General features: G+C 48.1%; 1 protein-coding gene across 2 annotated transcripts in view; it reads right to left on the reverse strand.

The window, feature by feature from the left end:
• Nucleotides 1-23,243, reverse strand: part of PRDM16 (PR/SET domain 16) — a 317,495-nt gene that overhangs the window by 41,673 nt on the left and 252,579 nt on the right. For both annotated transcript variants that reach the window (XM_086764499.1, XM_086764498.1), the window contains exons 4-5: nt 9,184-9,318; nt 362-464 (exon numbers count right to left, since the gene is read on the reverse strand). In XM_086764499.1, the coding sequence (XP_086620625.1) occupies nt 362-464; nt 9,184-9,318 (238 nt within the window). The remainder of the gene's footprint in view (nt 1-361; nt 465-9,183; nt 9,319-23,243) is intronic.

A 23,243-nucleotide genomic window follows, 5' to 3' on the forward strand; every position in this document is an offset into this window, starting at 1 on the left:
TCCAGTGTTTGCAAGCCCTGGAATGGTTTGCTCCATTTTTGTTACACCCAAAGAAACACGGTGACCCTTGGAATTAAAAAGGCACCTCCAAACATACACAAAACCACAACGTTCCTCAAACAGAAGAAGCAAATTCATCTGTTGCATGCCTTCAGGTTAATAAAAATTGCTTGCTATCGTTGACTAAGACGGCTGTTCTCACCAAAGAAAGCGTGAAAAAAAGCATAAAACATTAACATTACAGAAGGGGCAGGTACCGGATCAGGTTTTTGTCCCAGTTCAGCACTAGCTGAGGTTCTCAGCGTTCCCAGGTTTGCGGTGAGAGGTGCAAAAAGGTCCTGTCTAGCAAAACGAGCCTTACCTTCCATGCTGGGCGCCATGTTCCCAAGTGAATAACCACCTTCCTTCAAATACACCAAGAGCTCTTCTCCTGGCTCAATTTCTTTAATAACTTTATAATAGATCTGGGAATCAGAAACAGAAATTGAGAGACATGTTAAATATGCAAAGATTTGCATTTTACATTTTAACCAATAACTCAAATTATGCCAGCTAATAGGGGAGGCTGTCACTTGATTTCTGTGATAATTGCTACTCAGAGCTCTTTTTTCCTGCCTTTATTTTACCCTATGTGTGTCAGCGTTCCACGCGGCTCGGACAAGAAGGTAACAGCCTCTCTCCTTCGAATGACAAAATCTTCCCATTGTTTTCCCTACCTCAGTGTATTTGTTATAGCGAGGAGAAGATTCAACTGATGGAATTGACGCATTCCAGTCTCTGCTCCACTCAGCCAAAACTGGCCTGATGATTAGAGAGCTGAATTAGCGTACCTTCAGGGAATCATTCTGTGGAGCGCTCTCACTGAGAGCCTGAGGATCTGAGCCCTGAAGACAAAATCTGAGCCATTCCAGGGGAGCAGCTCACCCCCATTCAGAGCTCCTGCCTAACCACAGACCCTGGACCTTCCGAAACGTGCTGAGTACCGCACTGTCCACCTGCTGAGCCTTCATCGTTACGCTGGAGAACAAACCCAGGAACAGAACCAGACTTCAGCCGGGGCAGAGACCCCAGACCAGCGGTGTGCCCTGTGCACACTGCCATGCGAAGTCTTCAGAACGTGGCTCAGAGGATAGCTCGCCCTTACGCAGGTTTCCTGAACCAAAATGGATTCTCCCACTCCAAGGAGAACAAGCTCCGTAACTTCAACTGGGAGGGCATTTCACGAAACCCTCCGCAAGGAAAACCAGGAAAAACAGCGGCAGAAGAAAATCAACAGCAGGATGGGAGTTTGTGTGCCTGACAGAGGAGGACCAGAACTGCATGAAATCAGAGACGCTCAGCGTCTGCCTGTTTTCCCAAATTTTTAGAGTGTCCTGGACTCTGTCCTCTTCTAACAGTAATACTGTGAGAATTCTACAGCCAACAGTTCCGAACTGCAAAGTTTTCTCAGCACTGCCTTTAATCGCAACGCACGCCGTTCTTTTCCAGGATACCAACCACGATTTCCCCAGCACGACTCCCTAAGTTATCTGCCGCTCGGGCTCCGCCGATCCACCGCTCACGGGGAAGGAAGACACAGACCCTCCATCGCCCGCGCGTCGCCGCCACCCCGCTTTGTTGCGGTCCTTGGCGGGAAGCGCGAGGCCTCGGCGGGAGCAGCAGGTGCCCGGGCCGCTCTGCTCCGCGGCTGGGCCGCCCCGTCCCAAGAGCTGCCCAGGTTTGGGGGGCGCGGCGGCACCGCTCCCCGCAGCGGGACGGGGGAGCCCAGGCACCGCTCAGAACTCTTCCTCCGGGCTGAGTGCGGGAACCTCCCGGCGGGCTGACGCCCCGCGTTACCCCCAGACGTAAAGCCGCTGGCCGCAAGCCGCACCGCCCCGTGTTCCTTAACCCCACGCACCCGCTGTCGTTCATCCCGCAGCCGGCACCGCTCCGGGGAAGCGAGCTCCCGCGCCCCTCCCGCGGGCAGGCGCTGCCCGGTGCTCCCCCCGCCCCGCCGCGCCCCGCTCGGGCTCCTCCGCAGCCGGACAGCCCGGCACGGCCCGCAGCCGCCGGCGGGAACGGCGGGAGCGCGGGCCCCGGCCGCCCCAGCAGGGGGCAGGCTCCGCCCGCCGCCGCGCCCGGCTCCCGCCGCCGCCCGCGGGGTCCCGGCCCGGGGAAGGACGGGGCCGCCTGACCTGTGGGGCTCCGGGCGAGGCGCAGCGGCTCCGGGGCACGGCCGGAGGCGGCAGGCAGCCCCCCCCGCCACCACCCTCCGCGGGCCGGCCGGGGAGGGAAGGGAAGTTGGGGCTGGAAGGGGCCGGGGGGTCTCTGCAGCGCCTGGGCCGCAGCGCCCGGAGCCGGCGGGAGCGGCGGTCGCCGGTATCAGCAGGAGGGGACATGGCCCCCGCCAACGCAGGGCAGCCTTCGCAAACCCCTTCGGTACAGTCAGGGTGTCTGAGCTCTCTGGTTGCCTCCGCTGGCCCCCTCCTAAGCACGGCCTAAGCCTCCCCCCAACTACATCTGCAAATTCATCGAAATGGTAACACCTCCTGCACAAACGGACTCGCACAACCTGACAGAAAGGGCCGTGAAATCTCTTAACTGGGAGCTTCGAACCGGCGGCAGCAGTGACACAGTAACAAAACCGAACGTTTACGACAAGAAATGAAACGTAACCGCTTGTGATTTACACGGTGTCCCCCACTGCACAGAAACCCGTCCTCGCACGCGCCGGGATCCTCAGCGTGACTTTCATCACCATTTTCCACTGGTTTGTAACCAGTTCTTCCACCAGAGACACATCCACCCTCATCCCGCGCGTCACCTAGCCGATACACAACCAGGAAAAGCGAACTGTGCCACTGGAAGGACCCGAGTACCTCACTGTGCAGCGCTTTCAGGAATGTGTGCAAAACTGACAGCAAGACCCACGCCTAAGTACAGATACACAAACACGAACGTACTTCTGAAAGATTGCACTTCACTGTTTCACGTGGATCGGCTAGTTACATTTCTGTGGATTTCACTGCAAACCACAAGCAGCATAAAATTCTCCTTTCTCTCGTTATTTTTTTCATTTGCACTTCAACTCTCTTTCCTGCCTGCTCGTTCAACAAGAAAAGCTTTTCCCAGGACATAACTGCACTGAGTTTAAAGGCATACCTGCCTGAAAAACAAAAGAGGCTAAGGAATAAGCACGGACTCCTTAAAACAGAACTCACTTGCAGCTAGCTAAGAGAAAAAGAACTCAAAATAGCTATTAACAGCCCCTTTCAGCTAGTAATCCAAAACCAAATCAGCACTAAAATGCAAACCACGATCTAAAGGGTATGCCCAGGTCACAGGTACACTCACAAACCATACACTGGAAAAACCCTTCAGAGCTGTAATACTAAATGCTAACATCGCCACTGCCTCGTAATCTTCAGCTCCTTTACCCCTCCTGTTTGTCCTCAGGACAAAGTAGCTGCCCGTGTATAAAACCATGTCTGTTACAGTCTTTCCAGAAATATAGCACAAGCTTCATTAATGATTGCGAAAGGTTGGATTCTGCTGGAGTCACATTAATTTCATCAAACATTTCATTATAATAATTAACTTCATCTTGCAATCATGCTACTGATGGTCTGAATTAATTAAAATTAGTGCTGTGTTCCCTTTCCTATTTTATTTGTTGTGCACTGAAAAAGATCAGATTTACTAATCCATCAGAATATTTATATAAAACTTCCACACATCACCATTTCTTATTTCTCACAACAAAAGGGGTAGTTCTCCTAATTACCAGTCCCTTTTATTTAACACGGAATAGTTAACAATATAAGTAGAGTTTGGGTAACGCTCTCACAGACGATTGAAAACACTGCATTTCTTGATTTTTATCAAAATTATTCTAGGCATGGAGCACTAGAGGAAGGAAAAAAAAAAAGGAAAGCAAAAAAACCGTAGAGGAATCCTTTTCCAGCCTGCGCTTGATATACAGATCTGCTCTCTAACCGCCTCTGCGCTGTAAACTCGGTGTAACAGAAAGCTGGCGCGGGCTCTGTCGCTTTGCAGCACGCAGCCAAGCAGTTTGGTACGATTACTGAAAGTATCGCTAACGCAGAACCGCAGCACGCGATGGCATTCTGAGGCTGCGCTCCCTCAGAGCGGAGCACAAAGTCATCAAAGCTGGGCATCTTTTCTCTGCAAAAAGAGCGTCCTGGAGACAGACACCGCTCAGAAACAGCGCGGTAATTGTGTCAGCGTTTCCAGCATCGAGGCAATAGATGGAGACGAAACGCGTCAAGTGAGGAAAGCATGTCCGAGTATGACCTCATTATTTAGGTATCCCTCACGAGAAACAGCGCTGTTTACCTGCCGCGTGAGTTACGTCCGCTATTTATCTTAGCCTCACTGCAGCAACGCGTTTGTACTTCGGGGAAAAAAGAGCGTTAGAGAAAACAGCTGCAGTGTTTACCTAACAATCAAAACCCACAGCCACTAATTGCATCAGCGTGCAGCAGAAGTGATGGATAAAGACAATTAAAATGAGCTAAAAACGGCTGCTTTACGCTGCTGTCTTGCAAACAGTTATCTACACTAGCAGTCCAATAAAATAACAAGGCAAACGTTCCTACCTACTCTTCGTCTAAGACAACTATCAGAGCCGGGTATGTGTCTGGCTGGCTCACGGAGCGGTGAACACGTAAAAGTTTGGCCTCGTGTACTTCTGGCCAGGACGCGGCTGCACATTTTGCTTTTGTTCAGATGTTTTCCTCCTCTGGAGTAGCCTTCCCTTTGTTTCCACTAAGCCACATTGCTTTTTATTTCCTCGTTTTAAGGCATTGTATTACATACTTTGGAATCCTGAGCGGAGTCACAGAACAGGTATGTAAAATACATATAAAGTCTCTCTAATATCCACACACATAAAAGATTCGCTTATTAAACAGAGGCCTGATTTTTTCCGTCACTAGCTCCTGTTAGTCCTTCTTTTTTTCCAACATATGTCACACAAAACAAAAGCAGCAGCTATCGTCCTGAGAGCAAGCTCATGGCTATCCTATTTATTACATACACTGTTCAAGAATACAGACTCCTGAATAAGAACAGCCAAACTGCTGAAGTGTTTGCCCCGTGAAGGAAGCAGTAACACCACGAAAAAATAAAACAGAAGCACGCGCCGTTTTCCAGACGCGTTTAGCAAATCATATCATTTTTCTACCCTCCTTTTCCAGACCTTCTTTGGAAACACAATTATCTCAGTCAATCAAGGATCTTCTGTTCTTTTCAAATACCTACCAAGTCAGAATAAATATAAAGAAAACTGGCTAACATTATTTTACATTTGAAAACTGGTTTCACAATTGAAAAACAGTTAATGAAATGACTCAACTAATCTCTTTCTAAATAGCAGCATTTTAATCTGTACATTGGGGGGGAAAGCACTCAAGAGGTCCAGATTCTGCTGTCAATTTCTTCACTAAAAATACAGGAAAATCTTCCCTACGTTCCTGGGAATGTTCCCAAGTTACAGGAGTGTAAAGGAGGACAGAATGTGTCTGGGGTTGGGGGGAGGCGCACAGGACCATCTCCCCTTTTCAGGAAAAAAATAAACTTGATTATTTTTTTCCTGAAAAGCAAATGGCTTCGATTAAAGACTTGTCCTGGCTCTTATCATCACAATGCTGCTTAGTTATTTTTGTGGCTAATCTTTTATTGCAAGAGCTTTTCTCTTCTTTACGTACTTGCAAACAAAACCCCAAATCTTTGCGTGCCTACTGAACAGGAATCATAAAGCTTTTCTCTCTATTTTTTGAGTCTGTTATGGAAAAAAAAAAAAAGTACCCTGCTAGCAATGTGAAATTAATTAAAGTTAAAACCAGCAGCGTTAAGAGATAGCACTAGGTAGAAATCAGCAATGCTTAGTCACTCTGGAAATTTATAGCACGTGTCCGGCTTTCGGAGTCACCCTGGTAGGGCCCGCGCCCCCTCCGTTCTCACCCGCGGGGCGCTCAGAGCACCCGCACCCAGCAGCATCTCCCCTTCAGCGAACTGCGCTCGGGGTGTTGTGCACAAGAAGGAAAGGCTGAAGCAGACACAAATTGAGTTTTCTAAACAGATCCCGCAGGGAAAACAAGGGGATTCATTTTTAGAGCACGCAACGGCCCCGGCCACAAACACACGCTGCTGCCAGGAGCCCGGCTCAGCGCCCTTGAACGCAGCGCAGCCATCACTCCAAGAGAGCTGCTCACACTCACGGCTATCTGCAGGAAAACCGATCTGTAACACCTCCCCCCGCCTTTCATTAGCACGGGACTCACACTGACACCAGCTACACAAAAAGTACTGAAGGGTAAAAACATTTTGCACCCTCCGGCCAGGTCTGACTGCAGCACCTTTGAAAGCTTTTGCTCTGCTGTTCGGTACTCCGGTATTTCTTAGGACCGGGATGAAGAACTTGCTTTTGCAATCTAGTAATTTTATTTTGCGTGCCTAAGAGTTCAACTTCAGGGGGTTTGTATGCAAAAGGCACCTTGGCTACTTGAGAATTATGAAATCGCTGAGCGTGATGAAAGCACTATCAGCTCAGGCGAGGATGCTTATGGACTGTTCGACATTTTTCTTTTCTATTTATATTTGCATTTTACTCTCTCAGTTTTTGTGACAACCAAATACACTCACAGCCATCCTTATCCTCTGAACCTTCACAATCCAAAAGAATCATTATCAGTTTCAAATGAAAGAAGCAGCCACATTGCTTCCAGGAGAGAAAGCCGTGAGACCTGGTTTTGTGTGGCAGTGGTATGAGAGAAAACTTGGAATGAATAGGAAATTCCAGACAAACACGGTTAAATTGTCTCCTCTATAAATAATAATAGAAAAATCCACAAGGATTTTAACGCGCTGCTGATTGCTCTAAATACTGCTGCCGTTCAAATGAGTCCAGAGGCTGTCACAACCACGGCTGAGGAGTTAGTATATCCTTACTTCGGCTTTACCTCTCCCCTAAAGCATCCAGTGCCTCTAGTTATCAATCACCATCATCTGCTGCCTGTGACACTGGATTTTTTCATTCCCACCAGCTGGCCTGACCTAAGACTCTTCAATCTTTCGGGAAAGGAGGCTGAGGGGGAGACAACATTTTGCTTTGCTACTGTTCCATTATATTCTGCACCTTTTTATTTTCTTCCTCCTGAGACACATTTGCTCGCTACCCACCCCCTTTTAAGTAACTTTTAGTTAATTTATTTGATAAGAACTTGTAAAAGAGCAGTCATTACAGAGAAAATATAAAGAAAACAAGATGACTGTGTATGATAAACAGCTGTTCTTTCCAATCAGATAGCTGCACGCACTAAAAATACGCACAACCAAAAATCTCCAGATGAGGGACAAGCACAGAAGGACACGCAGTGGACTGGGCTTAGAATAAAATGTGATACAGCCTTCAGGTTTGTGGTAAATTTTGTGTATGTACATAGTCCTTAATCCAAGCACTTATAAAAAACAAGTTAACATTTTAAAAAGAAATGTGGATTCACTTAAAAAATTCTGTATCTACTCAGTTTCTTTCCCCAGCCTAAGATTTTTTTTTTTTTTAAGAAACTCAAATTTGAAGTACTTGGTTTTTCTCTTCCTTTAACATGTGCACTTTTCTACTGACGCTGGCAAAAATTCTCAATAACACCTTCACCACCCTTTTGCAAGGATGAATGCTGGGCAAAAAGTCACCTGCAGAGACTGTTGAGCAAAGCTCTGCTGTTAAGAAGTGAACATACCTAGCTGGCTAAAGCTGCAGCTGCATGCGAAGTGCTGGAAAGTATTAGACAGCGTGTGCAGTTGCATTGGTCCTGCTGAATCTTCTGGGAGTCCAGAAGGGTACCCTCAGCCCGCTGGCCTGGGCTCAGACAAGCTGTGGGGTGCACAGAAGGGAACAGAGACTCCTGCACACCAGCGTTTGCTGCGCAGAATGAAGGGTGGTCAAAGACCTGAGTGACAGGTACGGGAAAATGTAATGGCCCCTGAGACATTCATCCTGTCATTCTGTGAAACTGAGACACAGGAGCAGCCCTGGGTGTCTCACAGACAGCCCCGAGCAGCTCACGGCGCAAGACGCGGAGCTGATGATAAATGTTGGCTCTTGGTTGTGAGGCTCCTTGTCGTAAGAGCCCTTGTGAGTAGTGGTGAGTGGGCACTGAAGCAATCAGCAGCTCATTTGAGCTAAGCAGCCTGAAATTTAGAGCTTTGTGCCTCAATCTCTTCTAGCTTGCTTAAATCATGAACATTTGTGATATTTTTGTACTTTTTTTTCTGCATCTAAAGTTATTTTAAAGCTTTTTAAAACAGGAACTAAGTTCACAAAGTGGGCACTCTGAGCTATTCTCATTTTACATGAGTTGGCTTACTTCAGATTGACTCTGCTTCCCTGTCAGCACAGGTTTTTAAACGTTTTTGTTAGGAGTGTACTTTTCCATCCTCAGTGCATTCTCTGCGTGCATCCATACGAGGCTCCTGTTTGCTAACGGGTAATAACATTAAGAGTGCATTTCTCATTTAAGTTAGGTCTGAAACAGTAACTGATACCGGAATTGTGCTCAAATTGAGGTTTGTGAAGCTCCCCGCTTGGATTGCTCATCTTGAATCCATTTTTGGGTTGAAGCTTCAAAGAACTTTACAGACATTAGCTAGCATTATCAAAATCCTATTCAATCGATGTGATATCCCTCACCCGCACCCCACCTCGGGACTGCTCCACCAGCATTTCTGTAATAAGCCTGTTCGGTTTTTCCCTTTCCTCCTCCTCAGCAGACTCCCAAAGCATCTCCCCTCTTAAACACAGACAACAACTGAGCTTACAGCTTGGAATCGCGCTCCCGACCCACCACTGGCTACTGGTAACATAAACTTTCTACAGAAGTGATGGCAATGAAATTCCAACACTGGTTCCCATTTGTCTCGTCGTGTTTTGTTAACGTAACCTGTGTTTCACACCACGTGTTAACGTTTCACACCAGCTTCCCCATCACATATGGAGTCAGGGACTGGACAACCACCTGAGTCCAGGGGGTTCAGATCATTTTTGGAACGCCGCAGCGGAGCTGCTGAATGGATGAATCCCTCCGGCACTTCCACTATCCACTGTCCTCTGGCCAACCCACCCCAGTATCTGTCGCAGTGGTGAGGTGAGCAGAGCCACCTCGTAATTGCCAAAGTCATTACCTGGTCGTTAACGTGACAGACAGCTAGATTCTGTTCATCGCAGGAGCAGGCCACGCGGATGTACTTCAGCCAGTTCCCAGCTCCGCTCTGGCTAGCATCAATACAAAACTTCTCACTTCCCAGGTCATCAGCGATCTGCAGAAGAGGAGAAGAAGAAACACATGGTCACCTGATATCAAATGATAGCTACAGAAAGAAGAAAGAAAGGAGAATTCTTTGCAATGCAGGATTCCAGACAAGAAATAGAAAGGAGAAAGCTGGATGTATATATAATTAATAGAGAGACAAGACTAAAATCAGCTCTTTGGCATAATCTGAAGTTCCTGGTTAGCAGAACCTCCAAGGACATGCATCAGTCATCCATGAGGAACAGGCTCAGGATTACCATTGTTATGGAGACAAACACACGGGGCTGGTACCCACACCAGCTTAAGTAACCAAAGCAGGTAACTGCTCCAAACTGTACTGGTTTTAACAACAAGGTCCTTAACCTACTCCATCTTCACGTTATCTATTTTATCCTTTCACACAAGATCAGTATAAATAAAAAATACAAACATTTTTGAGTAAACTTTCAAAACAGGTCACTTTCCACAGTGCTGCGAAATTACATTTTTTAAAATGCTGTAATAAATGGTGCCTCTGTTCATACAGCTACAACACAACAAATCACTGACACTAGAGGATCTGTTTGGTTGAAGGCGAGATAAAATTTAGCCAGCGTGCAAAGGAGGAATTCTTCCAAATCAAACTCCTCAAATACTTAAAAGTCCAGATGTTGAAAAAAGGTTAATTAAAGGGTTGTGGTCTAAAGAATACCACTGGTTTACCAGGAAGAGACTTAGCACTTTTTCTTTCTTAAGACAGTAAAGCAAGTTCGATGTTTGGTGACATAGACACAGAAGAGATGCTCAGCATTCCATGCCGATGTTTGTGATGATCCTTTTTGCAACTCACTCAAAAAAGCACATTTGCAAAATTACACAGCACATCACCAAAACGAGGAAAAGCTGAGTCCCAAGTATGGCAAGACAACATTCTGCTCGTAAGTGGGCCTCCTTACTACAGAAACTCCTTTTTTCTTAGACGTGGATTTCCCTCTACCCCTGCTAGACCCTGTGTCATTGCAAATTATTTCAGTCATCAAAAGCTCTTAACGTGCTTTTACCAGCAATTAATTCTCTCAAAATCTCATGGGATACGGTAATACTTTCCCATCTATTTCAAGACAGAGGAAAAAGAAGAGGTAGGAACAAAGGAAAGGGAAAACTAAAACACAGCGATGATAGCAACAAATCAAGTGTAAGGACAGGCGGAGAAATCCCGGAGCGACGCCACCAGCCGAGACTGTGGCTTCCCAGCTGCAAACACCCATGGAGCGTCCGGACACGGCACCCCCGGCCTCAGCATCGCCAAGCATCCCACCTCTCTGCACCGGTCCCGGCAGACGTACCCCGGCCTCCCGCGCCCAGCACTCACCATTTTTTCTCAAGCTACGTGTATTAAAATGCAGAAAGGGAAAATCATGCCAGTAGCGTTTGGCTTCTTCCTTCCTGACCAAAATGTGGTACTGAAACTCCACTGAAATCCCGCATTTTCTCCCAGAATCTGTGTGTGTTTGGGACAGACCTGGTGAGAGGAAGAAGCCTCCCTGTGTCCAGTTTCACGAACCCCTGGCTTGGCAACACTCCAGCAGTTGCTCTCAGCCGGCGGCAGTTAGCTGAGCGCTAGGCACGGTCTCTAGCAATGGCGAAGCGCAGGAGCTCCAAGAGCTGCATCAGAATAACGCACCAAAGTCTTTTAGACAAAACCTACGCATGGCAGCTCCATGCACCCAAAGCTCCTTTAGCTCGATAACACGCTTGTCACAGTTTCCTAATAAACTCACTTTGTAGCTCAAGAAATGAGGCAGGGAGGTGGACACTGGAGGTGTCCTCGCATGCTCCCATGCTTTCAGGTTACCGCTCCGGCTCCGTCCCCGGCGCAGAGCCCCACCTGATGCTGGCGGCAGCTCTGTGGGTCAGGCTCACGGGTGTCAGACCAAGATAACGATAATGGAACACATAATAAGTGGTCCCTTCAGGCAAGTTTGGCTTCCATGACTTCCTCAGAACACAGCAGCAGGAGCAGCGACGGAGTTTAGTTTTCAATTCAACTGTCTCGGCCATAGAACATCATCCTTCCTCTTGGAGAAAAGCCCTGCCTTGTCCATGCCTCGCGTTCCAGCCTCCTGAGTCAGTAAAAGCGCGGGCAGTGTCCTCTGCCACGCTGCCCCAGTTCATTCTAGACCAGATCTATCTGCTCACGTTCAGTACGTGAGAGAGAGCTCCCCTGCCCAAACCAATACCTAATCCACAAGCCAAAAACCGCATCGCAAGACATTTTCTGCTGGCGATCTTCTTAAAATTACACTAGCAAATTCTGGTTTACGTGAGCTAATCCTCAGTCATGTGTTTCATTTTCATCTTGTTCGTTTTGTTTTCAAAGCCACTCCAGGAGCAGCAGTCCCCCCCGTGTGTTCTCGCACGCCGCGCACGTGGCTCACTGCCACCGGAGGTTTCACGACGCGCCGCAGCGAAGCCAGCAGCCGTGCGGGCGCAAGGGCAGCTCTCAGGCTCGCTGCCCTTGGGTCGCAGCGGCTTTGCGGTAGAGAATAGAGAAACGAGAGATGCTCAGGCACGCGGGGACTGCTGCGCAGTGAACACAAATCTTTTGCCCATTTCCACAAATTTCACCCCATGCCACCTAGTTCATCCTAAATTATCCAGCCCTGCCCCTCAGAGTTCTTAAAAAAAAAAAAAGCGTTCTTAATGTGGGTTGAAAAACTCTACTGGGTTTGTTCAAGCTAAAAAACCAATAACTTTTGTTTTATCTCAGGGAACCTCTAGGAGCATGGAGGCTGACTGAAGCTGTTGACTGTTGTGAGATTAGAGCACTTGTCTTGGCCTTACTGACCCCAAATTAGCTAACGAAGTGGAAAAGGCAAGCCAGCACCTGGAGGGGCTGGAGGGGGGACACACCCAGGCAGAAAGTGATAACAGCTCCCATGGAAATCAGAAATCTTTTGGAAAACAAGACCGAGAAGAACTGTTAATGTTCAGCTGTCCATTTGAAGCCACGCTGGGTACACAGCACAAAGTTTTTAACGGTTTGGACAAGCCGCAGCCCACGAACCCCCCAGTACCATTAATTTATACAGCAGCAATCAGTGGAATGAAGCCACCCGGGGAATACAGTACAGCAAACTCCAGGCCTGCGCAGACAGCCTGGTTTAGTTCACAGCCGCGTCTCACAGACACCCTCTCTCAAACTCTAGAATTGCTTGGTTGGAGGCACTCGGACAGTGCTGGGAAAACCCAGATTTCGGCTCCAGTTCACCAAGTGCTTTGCAGGGCCCCTGCACAAGGCTTTAGAATAAGGCTAGAAATCACCTGAAACTCCGTGGTTTCATCTGAGTGGAGCTTTAAAACCCAAACAGGGGGTGTGAAATCTCACAGATCGAAATGAGAAGGAGGTGGTATGAAACCCTGAGAACCTGAGCCCCCGTTCTTCACACACACTCGCTCTCCTCCGTAAATAGAATAAGGCATCACGACCCACGGCCCAGCAGCATCACGGAGCGGGGGTTTGCATCTCTACCCCTTCTCGAACGCCGCACTGTTGTTGTTATCAATAGGGAAGCTTTCTCACTGGAACAGGTGGAAAGCTAAGGAAGTGTTACAGAGGTAGGAGAGAGGGGACAGAGCGTTCCCAGCAGTACTGGGACAGCAGTAAGTCACCACTTGCCAGCTGAAGCACAGTGAAGCAGCTACGCGGGTTCTCCTATCCCACTACACCATTAGTAACACTCATCAGGAATGAGTAAAAATCAGTCACAATAGGGTGTAATTACCTGGAACAGGTGATCAGCAAAGTTGTTTGGAATGGCTGGTCTGCAGTTTAAACCCCTGTAAGTCTAGATTTATCTAGCTCTCTAACTTTCAAGGAGCATTTTCTGCCCAATGAATAATAGCATGTGTTTCTGCGCGCCCACGATCCAGGAGCAAACCAAGGGAAGTCCAGGTTAAACTAGTAGTTATTTAGTCCCTGGCAGGCAGCTGTTCATTAGATACTTGCAATTTATCTAGGTACAAAAATAAAAGCAAGCTACTATCTACAAGAACACAAACTAGTCTTACAAATCTTGCTTTTAAATGACAATCGTTCCATTAAAACATCGGTATCTGCAAATACAGAGCGTATGCCTTTCCCCTGCAGCTGAAGTAAGAAATACAGGTGACGTCTCCAGGGCTGGCGAATACCTTACATGTTGATTTACTGGGATGCCTCAATATTTGTCTAACAAAGCATCAAACTATCTGGAAAGGATGGGTTTTCTCAGACACGTGTAACCAACAGATCACACAAAGTGCCTCAGGACCAGTTCCAGAGCAGGGGCGTTCTTGAGCTCGTTGTGGTTGACACCTCTAATTAAAGATCAAGTTCACACGCTCACGCTCTTTTCAGATGTTCGATATGAAAGTTATATCACAATTTAAAAAGTACTGAGAAATCTAACAGTAATCACCAATTACTATCCGCAGTATTTATTTTTTCCCCTGTCAAATGTGCACACACAGAGTAATATTCTAAGTCCCTCTTCCCCCCACCTTAAAAAACTCCAGAAAAACAAACTGAAATCTTTCACCACATCTTCTTCCAGTTTAGACCAAAAGGAAATCAGAACTTTCCTCTGCCGAAATTCTTCAAACCAACTGTTTACAAGTCACTGTCAGTCACAAAAAAGACATTCTGTCTGAAGGCTCGCTTTTGGAACGCACAGACATCATCCATTTTTATGTTTTTTAGAAGAAGCATGACCAGCACAAAGAGATGACCAATGCTCTGAAGAAGACCAAATGGAGAAAGAAAAGGGAGGCCAACAGCATTACCTACGGGCAGATGAAAGAGAGCCAAGGGAAGCCCAGAGGGACTCACCCCGCCGCAGACAGCTGGAAGGCTCCGTTCACCACCACCACCTCAGCTGGGATGTACCCATTAAAACAGCCTTATCTAGCCCTACTAAAGCAACTGGTTATTCCCAGCTAGGACCAGAACTGAGTCCATCTCTATCAAGGACTGATCACTAGCTTTAATCACGAGACCACTCATCCGTAGATGTCCCTGCTTCCCTGGACAGGTGAAGGCTGACATCACATACTTAGCACCAACAGGAAAAAAAAAAAAAAAAAAAAAAAAAGATGTCATAGGAAGAAAAAATGCAGCAGCAAATCACATGTAATTAGCAGGAATCTGACCTGGTGGAGTTGAAATTTGATGTACTTCTGCTCGCTCTCTGCGCTCAGGCGAGCTCTGAGATCAGTGAGGGAGCAGAGAAATCCAGACAGGAAAAGAAGTTATCAGAGGAAAAGGGGCGGGGGCGGGGGGGGGGGCGGGGAGATAAAGGAGGAGAGAAAAAGAGAAAACAAATTTATGATTAGGAATTGGTGACATTTTTACAAATCTAAAACTATCAAGGGCTGAGACTGCAGGCAGTTTCAGGGCAACGCGCTTCCCCTTCGCGATGATCCAAGGTGTGGACTGCAGCCCTCCCCCAAAGCTGCGTTCCCTGCGCGAACACGTTTCGCCTGTCTCACCCTTTCCCCGAGCTAACCTACGGGTCTGGGACAGGCGCGGGCCTTGCAGAGCTGCTGGAAACGTACGCTCTCCTCTGGATTGCGGCCTGTGGGCCTTCTCATAGCGTTAATTATTGTGGGAGCACTTCCTTCGGCTCGTCTCCCTCCGATCAGTCTTCCGTTTTATCCCACCCCACCATGGATTTCTCATTGCTTTTTTTTCATTGAACATGCCAAAACCTAAGTTCATCTTTTTTCCATCTGCCGCCAATGGTGAGTTCAGTTTATAGTTATACTTAACCCAGGCACCTCCCATCGCTTTTGTCTCCAAACTTTTCTACGACTCCACGAAATCCAGCAGTTCATGGAAGCGTTCTCAGCTCGGCTCCCTTTCCTTGCCGGTAACAGTGCTCTGTCCTGCTGGGACGTTTGCTCTCTTTTCACAGAACGCTACCTCTCGCCCACCCCGCAGGCCCCATCCTTCTCCTCCTCAGTCTGGCCGGGCAAAGCCAACGCACCTTCCCGCTCGTTCGGATTACGGGGTTTAAACTGGCCCGCTGCAGAGACACGGACGCTGGATCCAGACCCGGCACGCTGGCTGTGCTTGCGGCTCAGGCTCATCTCTACCCAGCCAAAAGGAAATGGTTGTCATGTTCCAGGGCTCGCTTTGCAGCTTCATCTGCTGTCTGCGGAACAGCGTTCAGGGTTTGAATCCAAAGGGCTCATTGATCTCGCAAAGGCTCTGTTCCATAATTTATTAACATCAGAAATGCTGAGTTATGAAGCAAAAGTTATGGAAAAATTCTCTTGAACGTTTACAATTTTTTTTGCACATCATTTGAGGTTTCCTGCTTCTCTAATTTGTGGGCTCTCTGCTGGGTTGTTTCTTTCACGTTTTAATGGGCAGCGTCCAACATTTGGCCTCCGCAGAGGTGTGCTGTAGGACTGGAATGCCTGGGGATCTGTCGTCAGTTAGCTTAATGGATTCCTAGTGTGCATGAAGAAACGAAGCAACCATGAGTTTGCCATCAGTGACCCAGCGTCCTGTTGCTATAACATCCCTCCCCAGAAGCCGAAAGTGTAATAAACCTTCTCATCCCATAGTTGCAGGATCTGCCTTTGACAGTTTGGCTGATGTACGCATTTTATTTGGCAGGAGTTAGAGGGAGACTTTTTTTTTTTTTCCCTTTTTGCTTTAATGACCCACAAGCTGATTTAGAGCAATAAACTGTTGCCATGAAGTTTTGTTGTGTTTCTTTTAAATAAAGGGGAGGGAGGGACTGCTACAATTTATGACTTTCAGAAGTAACTGAAACAGAAAGTCCATTCTTGCCACAAAATGAAGAGAAAAAGACTTCATCCAGCGAAACACCTCTGTCAATGTGTAGACATGAAGCCTAGATGAACTCATAAATCCAAGCACTCTGCCTGCAATTAAGCAGGCTTCCTGGTGATTTGACAAAGAGTTAATGAGAAACGTGTCAGACAAAACCAGGTCACAGCACTGCAAACCGATGGGAAGAGCAGCCGAGCCAAACCCAGCTCATTCGCTGTCCCCAGCTTAGGGCCACGGGAAAAGCTCTAAGTATGTTCAGCAAGAACTACTTCTCTTTGTCTACATTTCTTGTCCAGACACAAGGTCCTCCAGCACAGCCCGGAGCCAGCTCCCCCTCCCCAGAAATGCCAGATGATAAAGAGAAAATGCTACCCCCTGAAAGCCTCTACCTGCACCTTACGGGTGCGCAGGATACCTCTCGCCATCACCCTCAGCGAGCTACCAAGGCCCTCGTCCTCACAACGCTCGTGCACGCCCACGGGACGCATGTACACACGTGCTCCAGGGGCTCCAGGCTCGCGTTCTAAGTGCTATTCAGTGATGGCAGGACCAGAGAACTTAATTCATCTGCAAATGACTTCCCAGCTTTGTGAACTGGCCGCGTGGCCATCCTCAGGAGCGTCCTCAGCATCCACATTTGCTCCAGACTTTCATGCTTTCAGCAGAGTGGCTGGGTGGACAGAAACCACCGGCTCTGTGACCAAAGCCCAGCGAATCCAAACACTGGGAAAGCTCAGAGGAGAGGAGAAGAGATCTTTACAGATCTCCTCCTGTCAAACAAGGATGTTGCTGTCTCGTCAGTACTGAGAAAGAGCCGGGAGCACCACGCGCGTGAGGCAACCCAGCCGGATTGCACCGAGGCCAGTGGGACCTGCGATGACGGGCAGAGGCAGGAGCGAGCGACCGCTGCCGTTCCCGGTGCTGCTGCTGGCTCGTGGGAGGCAGCTGGGCCGCGGCAGCCCATGGGAGAGAGACCGATTCAGGTTTTTAAAAGAATGAATGTTTTTGAACTTTCACTCCCACTCAAGCCACACGTCTGGAGTGGAAATTTTCCACTGGTGTATGCAGTTCTGAGTCCGCTGTTGTGCTACTGTATTATCTGGTTTCATGAAGGATCTGGAGGAAAAACATCAGCAAGCTGTAGGGAAGGCTGTTACTGAGACAGACTTTTGTTACAGAAAAATAACCTTCTCATTCTTTTTTTGACCACATCTAAAGAACACAAGACATCACATGAAACAAGGCTGTTTTTTACCAAAAGGTCCTGTTCCACTTCCAAAGCGGAGGAGTCTGGACGGCTCGCACAAGCTCTGTAAGCGAGGCTGAATTTCTCGAGCATACTTGAATCCAGCCGAGCCTTTTGACGGCCTGCCCATTATTAACTGCTGTTCTCTTACGCACCAGCACAGACCAGCCAGCGAGTATTTCCTCTATGTCAGTCAGCTTTGCATGAGGACAAAAAAAATCTGCAAAATTGCAGTGTCATCGGCGTGTCCTTCAAGCACAGCAGATTCATTCCAGCTGAACGTACATCAGACCTGACCGTAAATACAAAGCCTCGCAGGAGAAACGGGCGGCAGCAATAATCACACAGCACACCATCTACGGAGCGCGTTAAACGCGACCTCCATCAACGCATCTCCTGCTCTACAAAGCAGCTTGATGCAACAGGCACCACGGTGTTTCACACGCCGTATCGATTACGTGGTGGTGCAAGTTCTGTGCAAAGGGGTAAGGAGGAGAGGCCAAGAAGTCTTGAGAAGAAGCAACACCGGCTCTGCTTTCCCTCTCCTGCACATACCACTCCTCAGATTCTTGCTTCGGAGGTGTAGCTTTGCTACTCAGAAGACAACCCCGAATAACACAGGACGTCAAAGGAGGTGCTATCAACACCAACTCCTGTTGATGCATGAAACCAATTCCACCCCCTTGTATTTCTCTCCCACCCTCATCCTCTTTGAGGGCAATCAGCGAAGCTCGCACAGCAACATCTAATCACCACGCAGAAAAACATAAAGTAAAAACGTCAAAACAGAAGACGACTTTCAAGATGATGGCAGGCATTTGTCTCAACAAAAGCTCATTTTTCACCAGTAACGTAAGTCTTACCACACTGACTTAAATTAAACAGTAAACCGTAAAAAATTATGCTTGAATCAAATCACAGGGTTGCCTCAGATATTGTACACACAAGTCAAGAAAGGGATTTCCAGCTTTCTGTAATATACACACACAAAAACTCTGATGCTTTCCTTCTCCCTAAAGAGTTCAAGACATCACAAATACTTTTGTATTCCTCTTCATTTTCCCTCATTTTAAAAATAGTAATTAGCAAAGTTCTAAAAGCTTAATAGATGAAAAATAAACGGGAACTGGAGAGAAGTCTTGCCATGATACACAAAAACCAGAGACTCCTTGCAGGCAGATGAGGATTTAGACTGGCAGGACATTTCATTTCACTTGATCGGGAAGAGGGAGCAGAAGCAAAACGTAAGAAGCAGAGCAGCGCTGAACTTCCAGTGCCCACCCAAGGGATTAAACCAGCCAGGATTCCCTTGCAGTCCCTACTTCAAGATACAAAACGCTTTAGGGTACGATTATCCTGGTACTGTTTCAAAAGGATGATGGTGCTAAAACGGCCCTGAAAATGAAGAGTGCCAGTTAGCCGAGGGGGAGGAAGACCAGAGCAGCGCTCCTGGCAAAGGGAAGCAAACACAGGCTCGGAAGCCAAACAGAACGTTATTGTAGTACAAGGGGAACACTTTCTGGTGGTAATTTCTCCAGGAGTCCTCTTCCCGCTTGTGACACAGCTCCCCAAACAGCTCTCCTCAGCCTTTTCTCCCCAGCGCTCCGGCTCAATGAGCTTTGCTGTTTTTCATAAGATTTCTTCCTAGATTTCCCTAAGCAGTACACCGGTCTGTCGTACAGGACACAAATCTCAGCAGCCGCCACCCTGCCGCAGTGGGGAGGTTTACAACTCCGGAGTGCTCGCTAAGCAACGCACCTGGCTCGCCACCGCTTTGAACAGATTTGTAAGGCTTCAAGTCTTTGCCTCGCTGCTCTGCAAGCTTCTCAGAGGCATCTCGATGATGCCCAGCCTTGGGGAATTTTGCCACTTTTAGCAGCCAGGCATGCCTTTCGCAAATGGCAATGCTGTCCTACAAACGTCCGATTCCTGGCGCGACAGTGCCGAAGAAACAGGAAGGTGCCCACGGAAGTCCCACCGCTCTCTTTCTGATCGCTTCTCCTTCTTGCCTGCCCAGTATTTGCAGTCCCTGGGCAGGCTGAGTCCTGCGGCACGGTGGAGATGCCAGTTCCACGCAGATCTTTTGTTAGAAATACTCACTCATGTGCTGCCAAGGGCCAAAAAGGAATGATTCTCAGCAGAAGTTACGATGAGCCGCTGCTGACTGAGCGTTAGGGAACACTACAGCCCCCTCAGGCGCAGAGCAATAGATGCCATACAAAGCGTTAATTTTTGTAAATTCTGCAAATCAGGGCCCGCAAATCACACGGTTCTCTTAAAATTCATGAGATGATAAAAATGTTGATGGATTCTTTTTGCTTTCTGAGCCTGCTGTCTGTAATTGATTCACCCTGGGGTTCCCCCGTGCGTGGCAATTCGGAAACCCGAGGTCCCGCACCGATCGCTGGTTTCCGGGAACAAGCTTTACACTGAACATCAGAAGTGGCAGGACAAGCATCATCTGTTACGATGAAACCAAAGAAATTGGCTCCTTCTCCTTATTCCTACTCAAAAGGTGCTACTGCTGCAACGAAAACACAGCCGGCCTTAAAAATAAATTCTGATCAGCTTCTTCAGGTGCGTTCTGGGTGCTTCTCTAGATCAGTACGGATGGGAGGTACTGCTGCTTGCTTTAAATCATTTCTTATTACTACAGCCTTATTTTAGTAACGTTTTGGGAATGGAGCTGTGGAACACCACTAACATGTAGACCTCTTCAGAGTGATTTATTGAGAGCACCGAGTGCCAAAACCATTTGCCGCATTTTACACTCTGGCCAAAAAAGTAGCAGAGACTTCAAGCGCCCATTCATAGTGCTAATATCAATTACTGAACACCAGCCTTTTACAGCGTGAGCAGAGCCCACCGAAGGACCTGGCACGGGAAGATCCAGGTGAAATGACGTTGTCTTCTGGCCTCCTCCTCGGGAAGGATCCAGACTGAATCTGACAGTGCTGCCAGCTCCGTTCCCTTCCCTTGGCTCTCACAGCTTAGACTTGCACATTAATAATATACAAAACAAATTAGAACATCAATTATCCAGGTACCTCAGGGAAAGGGGGATAAATTCAGATAGCGGTGGTTCTTGACATGGCATGTATTTTCCATGTAATGAACAGATTTGGGGATATAAGGCCCAAGATCAAGTAACAGGAAGAGGCAGATAGCTGACACCCAGATAATTAACCCCGTGTCCTGTGGCATCTTTGATGGACTCAACTTCCGTGTCTCACTCCCTAAAGCTGAGAAGAGAATTATTCTTAAAGATACAGAGTTATCCTGCCACGCGGTTTGGCACTGGGGCCATGTTTTGAACACCCCAGTACACCAGAAAATCAAACTTTCTGTCAGGGAATTAAAATTTCTGGGAATTAAAACTACGGGGAATCAAAATTACTGTCAGAGGAGGCTGTAAGCAATGTAACAAGACCAAGCTGATAAATCTCTGGAGAGATAGGAAAGGCCATGAGGTTTTATTCTGTACGTGACTGGTGCCAGTGACATCCACGCAGCGACAGACACCGTGGTGGGCTCACCTCTGTCTTCACCTGGGTGCACGAGCCCCGGCCTCGGGTACTATTTAACGTGGCTCAGGCTGGTCACGGCTGACTGTACCAGACGCAGCTGTGCATAGAAGGGCATCACCACCAAAAAAGCACCCAGAGGTGCGGTTCAGAGAGCAAAGCCAGCAAGGGAATGAAACCTGAGCAGAGATGGGTATAATGCTCTTCCAGCACAAAACTTACTAGCAACGACGCGCTAGTAGTCGGGGGATTATTGCCCCTCCGTACTTCTCACGTCAGCATATATAACGGCAAGCAAGCAGTCTAGGAATACTCGTCTGGAAGTGCGTAAGTGAATACTTTTCCATACATCAGCTTTAAATGCCTTGAGTTTACAGCCCAAGAGGGTGGCATACTACCATAGCTCTAGCCATGACCTTACATTTTCAGCACAGAGATTTAAAAAAAGGAAAAAAATATATATACATATATATATACCCTCCCCCAGGCGACAGCGCCGTGAGCGCAGCTGCACCAAGGTTTCACTTACACAGGAAACCCCCCAAAGGTGCCGCGCTCCGACCAGGAAGCCTGCTCCCCGTAACCTTTCTTATCACAAGTGAGCACGGCAGCTGCTTTGCAGGCTGCTCTCGTGCTCTTTAGAGGTGTGAAACAGATGAATTTGTGAACTAGGCTGGCACTGAGAAAAAGAACGAAAGGATATTATAGGTTTCCCTCGCGAGCGACGCAGCCGATCAAAAACAGGAACACAGAGCCCCGTTTAAAGAGCTCCGAAAACAAAGCGGCCATCGCACTTCAAGCCAAAGAGAAATTTTCTCTTGATGTAGTAACAATGCACTGCTCACCTCTTGTAAAGCTGAAACGTGTGATTTCTGTAGAGCTGGTATTTACCAAAAACACGACCAGAAGAAGGTGCAAAAACCAGGCGATGAAGCCTCCGCACCCCTTCCACAGCAGCACCGGAGGCTCCCACCCGGCCAAGCTGCATCCTGCACAAAAGCTGCCGGCTGATTTATTTCACAAATACATACAAACACGATGGCAAGAGCCCTTCCCGGCACGAGGCAGAACCCGTTCCCTCGGCGAGGCCAGCTATCCGGTGTGGGAGACGGGGAGAGGGAGGCAGTTCCTCAGGTAGTGCCTCCTCTCTGCTTCGGGCTTGGAGAAGCGAGCAGCGAAGCGTCCAGGCTTATTTCGTCCCTTTGCCTTGCAGCACAGGGACATCTGCTGAACAGCGAGAGCAGGGTAAGGAAAGCAGATCCTCAGGGCACCTCCAGCTTCCAGGGAATCTGCTCCTAGGCTACTTGGCCTCCTGATGGAGATGAAGATTGTCCATACACTCCACATCCTGAAGGAGAACTTCAATTTGTAATTCTTACGCACGGTTTGTCTTCAGTCCAAGTGTCACTAAAAAAAGAACTGGGGACACCAAGGTGGACACCTTTGCCTTGAGTGGTTTGTTTCTGCACCAAAAAAAAAAAAGTTTTTGGAGCCCCTTCCTATCCAAAGGTACAAAAGGTTTTTACAGACGGGGAGCCATCCCTGACAGCTACCTGCAAGTCAGCATCGTTCTCACCCAACTGATGCACATAAACAAACAAAACGAGCAAAGCAACTTTCCTTCAGATTTATGCATTGAATGTAGTAGTTTTGCCCTCTAACACAGTTACCCAAACTGTAAAAGAATTCTGGGGTGCTCATTTTTCACCAAAATCTTGGAACCAATGATCTTCCTGCTAGTTAAACAATCCGACACCCAGAAGAGGCTTACAAATCTGTTCCCCGGTAAGGAAGGCATGTGAGTTGGGAGGCCAGGCCAGTGCCATCTCTAAGATGTTTGAGACACGGTGACATCCCGGAGCTGACCGCGTTTATTCCTCTAGTGCTCTGGTGTTGCTGTAGAACCCCAGTACGGAGACTCGCTGGCCCATCTGGTCCGTCTCCCAGCCAGAAGAGGACTGCTCTCCGCGGGACGTTCGCCAGGCCTTTTCCCATAGCCTTCCGCAGGGCTCCAGCAGCTCCTCTGCTCCAGGGGGAGGCAGAGGAACACGGCCCAGTTCCACTGCCCAGTTTTACCCCACCACTACTGCTTGTGACCTCTCTCTCCACGCACAGAGAACCCTGGGACGTGACAACGTCTCGTTATGCTGTTTGCTAGAAGTAGCGACACGCGTGGGTCTCAGCGCAGGGAGCCTCTTATCTCCAGAGGTTTTACCTCCACACACCAGCCCAGAACAGTTACCTTCCTTTTCTGGCATTTGCTCCCTCCAAAGAAATTGGACTGTTACCCTCTCTCACTCAAATATTCGGAAATCTCTTTTTTAAAAAAGCAAACTCTA

This window comes from Chlamydotis macqueenii, chromosome 21, assembly GCF_036417535.1.
Source record: "Chlamydotis macqueenii isolate bChlMac1 chromosome 21, bChlMac1.mat, whole genome shotgun sequence".
NCBI classification, from domain to species: domain Eukaryota; kingdom Metazoa; phylum Chordata; class Aves; order Otidiformes; family Otididae; genus Chlamydotis; species Chlamydotis macqueenii.